This window comes from Dysidea avara, chromosome 14 (assembly GCF_963678975.1).
Source record: "Dysidea avara chromosome 14, odDysAvar1.4, whole genome shotgun sequence".
NCBI lineage: Eukaryota > Metazoa > Porifera > Demospongiae > Dictyoceratida > Dysideidae > Dysidea > Dysidea avara.
Window position 1 is genome coordinate 12,122,333 of NC_089285.1, and position 6,835 is coordinate 12,129,167.

General features: G+C 39.4%; 2 protein-coding genes across 2 annotated transcripts; both read right to left on the reverse strand.

Moving 5' to 3' along the window:
• Positions 1 to 21: 21 nt before the first annotated feature.
• LOC136243877 (X-box-binding protein 1-like) lies at positions 22 to 1,222 on the reverse strand. Its single transcript, XM_066035434.1, has 4 exons — positions 953 to 1,222; positions 807 to 903; positions 507 to 727; positions 22 to 450 (listed from the first exon to the last, which is right to left on the reverse strand). Exons 1-4 carry the CDS (start codon positions 1,111 to 1,113, stop codon positions 282 to 284), a joined length of 648 nt encoding a protein of 215 aa, XP_065891506.1. The 5' UTR covers positions 1,114 to 1,222; the 3' UTR covers positions 22 to 281.
• Positions 953 to 6,720, reverse strand: LOC136243876 (phosphoserine phosphatase-like). The gene is made up of 6 exons (XM_066035433.1): positions 6,426 to 6,720; positions 5,048 to 5,103; positions 4,799 to 4,944; positions 3,222 to 3,318; positions 2,275 to 2,326; positions 953 to 1,474 (listed from the first exon to the last, which is right to left on the reverse strand). Exons 1-6 carry the CDS (start codon positions 6,654 to 6,656, stop codon positions 1,367 to 1,369), a joined length of 690 nt encoding a protein of 229 aa, XP_065891505.1. The 5' UTR covers positions 6,657 to 6,720; the 3' UTR covers positions 953 to 1,366.
• Positions 6,721 to 6,835: the final 115 nt, after the last annotated feature.

Here is a 6,835-nt window from a genome sequence, read left to right on the forward strand (position 1 = left end):
GAATGCAGACAAGTTAAACAATTGTAATGCACAACTGTTTTAAAATATATTAAAACAACACTGCTTTTTAAATAAACATTATAGCAAAGACACATTCAGAGGATCCATTACATCACTTAATAGGCCAGTCCAGTCATACTCCCATGTATCATCCATACTAGTTGCTGCAGGTGAGTTTAATTTAAATGAATCAGCAGGTATATCCAACTGGTGTTCCTTAAATAGAGATGTAAACAAATCATCATGTGTATTGGTGGTATGATGTTGCAATGTATGAAGGTTTAGTTCTTCGGTGGGTTCCAATGTGACTGCTGGGCTCCCCACCATTTCTGTACACGCAACAGATGTTGTCTGTTCATTAGATAAGATGAGAGCCTCGAGTGTCTCCTCACTACTGACTGGGGTAATACCCTCCTGTGTGTGTCCAAGGAGTAGTGACAGTAGGTCACACTAAAAAGTTACCACATTAAATGATATTTTACACAGTAAAACTTGCAATTATTAACCTGAGGATTGTCAAAATGTTGATTAGTGTGGCTGACAAGGGGAATGATGTCTGGGGTTTCTTCTGCTGAGATACCTCACCAAATACTGCAGACTTGATTGACACCACTCCTTGCTTGTGGCCAACTGGAATAACCTCTGAACTAGCCAGTATGGTGTTTGCCGATAACAGAGAATCTGTTCTTTGTTTTAATAACTGGTTCTCTCTTGACAGAGCCTCATTCTGTGAACACAACATACATTGTGACCTATTTCCTTACATACAATAGCCATACACAATTACACTAAAACAGGATAATTACCTTTTCCTGAAGTCTCTGTACTTGTAGCTCCAAGTCCGTGACGTACTGCCTTCTTTTGTCACGAGTATTCTGAGATGCGACTCTGTTTCTCATTTTTCTATTGATTAAAACAATCAACTAACTATTTTGTACTGTTTATGACATACCTCTTCAACTGCTTTTCCGCCCTTTCTTCGCTTGTCATGTCCGCCACTCTTTTTCTCTTTCGCGACTCATTTTGTGGCTGGCCATCATCCGACTTGTGAGGCTGTAGCGGCGATACCAAGGCGTATGGTACTAGTCGCTTTGGTACCACGCTATCCGACATTAACGATATAGTTACGAATACAACACTACATAGTGACTTGGCGATATCACCAACTTCTATACATCCCTTTATGTGAGATGGCGTGTTTTGATTGGTTAATATTCTCAGTGATGCAACTTCACGACGGTTATTTCCGGACACTACTCATACATCATTGTAAACACGTGACATTTTACTTCCGTTTACTATAGTGATCTGTTCTTAAACAAATAATTATTCCCATTATTACATTCAAATGAATACAATGCATTAGCTAGTCAGTGAGACAATCAATTAGATCTTGAAAGTCAGTCACAAACCAACTGGCATTATCCTTGACTTTTTGTCTGATGACAGTTCCTCCATAACCAATAAAAGCATCCTAAACAGAAAACAACACATTACAGAAAAGGTTTGTTATTACAATAAGAAGTGACAAAGTACCCACTGGGATCTCCTTGACAAACAAAGTAAGCAAACGTGACCCGCTGAGCCATTTTGCATATATATTCCTTGGATTCCACTTTATTGTTTCTCTGTTATCTATAGTAACAAACTAAGAAGTGGACAGGCAAAGTTTCAGCCTTTTGTGATGAATAGTTTCGATGAAAGACAGTTGGAACAAGAGTAAACTTGATCTGTACAGCAACAATACAGCAAATAGATTACAGGCACTTATTTGATCGATCATAACTCATGACTGAAACAAGCTAATCAGTCTGTTCACCATGAACCGGCACATCGATAAAGGTATAGTGTTTTCCATGCACGTCTCTGGTTGGACAAAGAAGGCAGCCATTCCAACAATGAAATGACAATGATAAACTTTATTTCTACCGCATTGTAAATAAGTGCCCATAACTCACATACTGTAGGTTGTACGAACACGAAACAAAGGCTTTTTCTTACTCCCCATGAACAGGAGAATCTGGTGGTGTATAGGTTTTATAGATTTGGGCTTTGTTTCAGTACATAAAGAAGTGATTAAAATGTAGGTAAGCTTTTTTAGCATGCATATTTTTACCAAGTTTATTTCTAAACTTTTTAATAGCAAAATGGAATTTCGCAAAAACAGCCAGTTTTCGCTCAGCGGGTAGCAAATAGTTGAGGCTTTACTGTACGACACACAATATAAACCTAGTCACCAGTTTCTTAATTCAGCAACTGTATTTAGACACTTACAGCAGGTGGACAGGCCTCCAAATCAGTTGCTCCATCACCGATCATCACCACACTATGACAAGAAAAGCAGCGTGAGCAGAGTGGGGATTCTAATAAAATAAGTCAGTCAACTGCTGTGTGCAGCCTGCCCTGGACCCTTGTGTGTGTACCTGACTTTGGACCACAAACCAAATATACAGTGGAACCTCAGTTGTCCAAACCCCTTGGGAATATAGTCTGAAAAGTCCATATCTCTGAAATTGTATATAAAATATCAGTATTACTCAACTACCCTAATAGAATAGTCACTACTCTAATAGAGTATTCATTTCATAGTTCAGTTAACCAAGAATCTGGATAAGTGGGATCCAGAAAACTGAGGTTCTACTGTACGCTCTCCTCCAGTGTGCATGTAGTGTGTGTGTGTGTGTGTGTGTGTGTGTGTGTGTGTGTGTGTGTGTGTGTGTGTGTGTGTGTGTGTGTGTGTGTGCATGTGTGTGTAGCAGGAGTGCAAACCACTCCAACAAGCAACCGGTAAAAACTTACACAGTCCATGTATGTTGTCCAGTTCTATAGGGCCAAATCCCAATACTACGTAAAGGCAAAGCAATTAAAACATTAAACAATGTATACTCGGTCACTGTATAAGTAGTGGACATATGCCATTGGAGCATATCATTGAAATCCCCTGCACTGAAAAGCAAACACCAAAATACAACTTTTAACAGCATTGTATGGCTTTGTATACAATTGGTTTGAAAAAATTAGTATGCAATTCCAAGAGCTGGTCAGTTATTCTATCATACACATGCTTGATGGCTTTTTAGACCCTCATGCTGTTATTGAACATGTCCTTCTGTCTAGCAACTAAACTGGACACTACTAAACCACAAGAACTACCCTACAGGTGTAGGTGTATGTGTAATTGACCACACAAATAAGCATGGTAGCATTATATCAGTACTTACCATTTGTAACCTTTCTCTTTCTTTAGCTTTTCAACTACAGCAGGTTTACCACCTGATCTACTTGTTGGCTCTTGATCATCAAAATGACTATAGCAACCTGAGCAATAAACAGATAGTGTAAATGCAATTGGGTGGACCAACACACACTACACTACACACACACTACACACACACACAAAGACTTGTGGCTGCCGTTGCACACCTACCCAATGAACTAGCACTGGGACACCTGTGCACTACTCAGGTGCTAGGAGTCAGATCCTCCTGGGGCAGGCTGTGCCATGTCTTACAGATGAAGGGGCGGGTACCCGAAGTCCTTCAACTGCTATATGAGACATGGACAGTCGGCATGTACTTGACCAGTTTACATGGGTGGTACAGCTGGATGGACTGCTTTCCCAGTTGGCACCAGGCCACCAGGTCCCCTCATACAAATATTATGAACTCTTGATATGAGTAAAGTTTCTTGCTCAAGGAAACAACAACATCAAAGTGGCATAACTTGGAATCGATCTTGAAACCTTTCGATTACCAGACCGACACTCTAGCCGCTTGGCTATTATAATACTGTCCAAAAAGTAACTAGTGCATGATCATGCTTAACCCTTAAACCCACAAAACTGGATTTAAAATGTGATGTAACAAGGATTAAAATGACACCTACAGTTTTACCCTAAGCTAAACGGTGAGGCCAAAACTAGCCATTTAAGTAACTTTTCAATAAAGAAACGTGCAAACCTTTTACATAGCTTTATAATATTACATCCATAACTAGATGGTGGTTGTTCCTATCACCAAAGTTCCATTCAATTTGCCATTAAATTTGCCCTCAGGCCATATATGACTCTCATGTGAGTAAACCCACAATCAAAATTAAACACATGGCTAGAATTTTGACACACGGAGATGCGACTTCATACCAAGTAGGCCGTTGTAGTTACAGTGTTTATTTAGCCTTCTCCAAGTAGCCCAGTGAACAGAATTTTGTTGTTGTTGTAGGCTATAAGAATTAAGTTACCCCACCTACTATCGCCATGTGTGCCTAAACATGCATTTCCCAAAAGTCAAGAGTTAAAAAAGAACACTCTTCAAATTGCACCATAGATGCTACAGGACAGCCACATTAAGTAGTGTGTACTGTTCTTCATGAGTAACAGACTGGACAATAGTTGAAACTGAGCTGAAATGGCCACATATACTATATATTATCTTCAGCAAGTGCACATGTGTACAGTTACTTTCTTTCACTAAGGAACATCTGAGTAGTATAATAATCATGAAAACATGTTATAAAAGTTAACAACATATTAAAAGTAACTAGTACTATTTACCTCTAAAAAGTAAGTTACATGGGACTAAAAGTAACATACAATAGTTCCTTTTTTGAAGTAACTACCCCAACCCTGCCAAGAGGCACAAGGGTGGTGTGTACCAAGTGATGCCACCAGATGGCATCCTGTGCTTGAGGTGGCATCCTGTGCTTGGCACACAGTAATTCAACCTCATAATTGTTGTCAGCATTAGACAGCTATTTTGCACACACACACAAGCACTACACATACACAAGCACTACACACCTTTGCTATCAAAGATTATCCTGTTTGCATACAGGTTATCCCTAGGTATATTCAAGTAGTCCATCACTGGCTCAATAACACTCCTAAATCCCCCAGATACCAGGTAAACATGAGTGCCCTTCTTACGAAGAAGATCAATAAGTTTCCTAGCAAAACAAGATACACACATTTCCACTACCACCTCGATTGAGACATTTATAGCACTTGCAGAAGAAACCATTTTTTTTTAAATTCTACACATAAACTTACTCCACATTTGGAGATAATATCTCTTGTGGAGAATGCAGCTTAGAAAAGTCTTTGAGCTACACAAGAGAGAGTAATTACTGTACATGTACATTGGAGATGACCACAAACTTGAAAGCTACATACTACACAGGTAACAAACGGGACTACATAGCGTACACACCCACACCTATTCTAAAGCTGACGTACAGCATGAATATGGTAAAATTGCAAACATGCCAACAGCACAAACAACACTGGTAGTAACAAATCAAACATAAACAACAAGGAATCAAGAGTATGCAAGCAATAGTTCACAATGCGTGGACCTACACCACTGTGTCACTAATACCCTTGATCGAAAAGAAATTAATACTTAAAACTTCTGACATGAGACTATCGCTATTATTTTTTTGCTATGTGGCTTAGTACACTGGGAAAACTGGACTACAGCCTCTCCACTTTTATCCAGAGGAATCCACTTTCAAAATCGAAGTACTCTAATAGAGCAGTCAAGTGAGAAGGAACTAGATATCCCAGTAGCTATATGATGGAAACTGTTGAATTTTAGGGTGAAAATGGAATATTTTTAGACCATATGTATGACATTTACAAGTGTAGGATATGGCTTTAATATATTGCTATAGTCTGCAGCTTTTAGATATGTATACTACCCCAGTAGTACAGTTCATTGCAGTTGATTTCATTTTTGTCAGTGTATTCATGTTGCTGTGTCCCAAAGTAATATATCACATTAAATGAATTTTGGCCACTTAAATATTAAGCGGCTGAGGGCTGCAACCCCAGACTCCAGCTGCTAGAAACTTAAGTGTTTAATACTTTCGGAAATTCTTCTTGAAAAATCCTGGCTACACTCTTCCTGCATAAATAAGGCCACTCCAATTGGTAATTATGTTTCTGGTCCACCGCCCGCATCCTTTTTTACAGAAAGTGAAATTTCAGAAATGCATGGGGAATATGCCCGCATCAGATTTTCGACAAAGCTGGATTTCAGAAACAAATATTGGGCTGCTATTAACATGCTAAATCTAACTGCTTACGTCTTACTATACGTCTTTTATCAGTGAAAACCTACAAGAAATGAGCATAGTGCTAAGTACGGATCGATATACTCTAATAAAACAGTCAGAAAATCGCAAAAATACTCTAATTGAGCAGTCACTTCAGTATTGCTTTGTTGCTGAATTCCGCCCGCCCGCATCTAAAATTAAACTTCAGATGACCAGAAACATAAAAACAAATTGGAGTGGCCTAAGGTTTCTCTCTTTCAAACAAAATGTTTATTCTATCAAAATTGTTATAAAATTCAATCTCAAATTATAAAAGGGGTTTGGTCTAGGCAAGACAATGACAAGGTGATTACAAAAGACAGATATGATACCTGCTGCTCCGTAGGTTTAACAATGTTCAATCTAGTTTTGAGCGATTCCTGGAAACTCATACTTCCCCCCATAGCGCGCGTGGTCCACTGTTTAACCTCTTCGCCGACTCCACAGTACTCTGCTAGGCAGTTTAGTCCCTCAATGGTGACCAAAGTACTATCCACATCGAAACACACTGCATCCGCTTGACACCAAATTTTCTTAGTGTCTTGCAGCTTTCTATCTGCCATGGCAATTTTCCAACACGTGCCGGAGGTCAACCTCGAGGTTAACAATGCACGCCTATGTAGTCTCCGGGCTCGCGCTAATGCGCAAATGCATTAGCGCGAGCCCGGTTGGGCACGAGACTAGAGTCTACAGAAAATTCCGAGAACACGTATATTCACGGGATATTGTTACGTCACGTAGA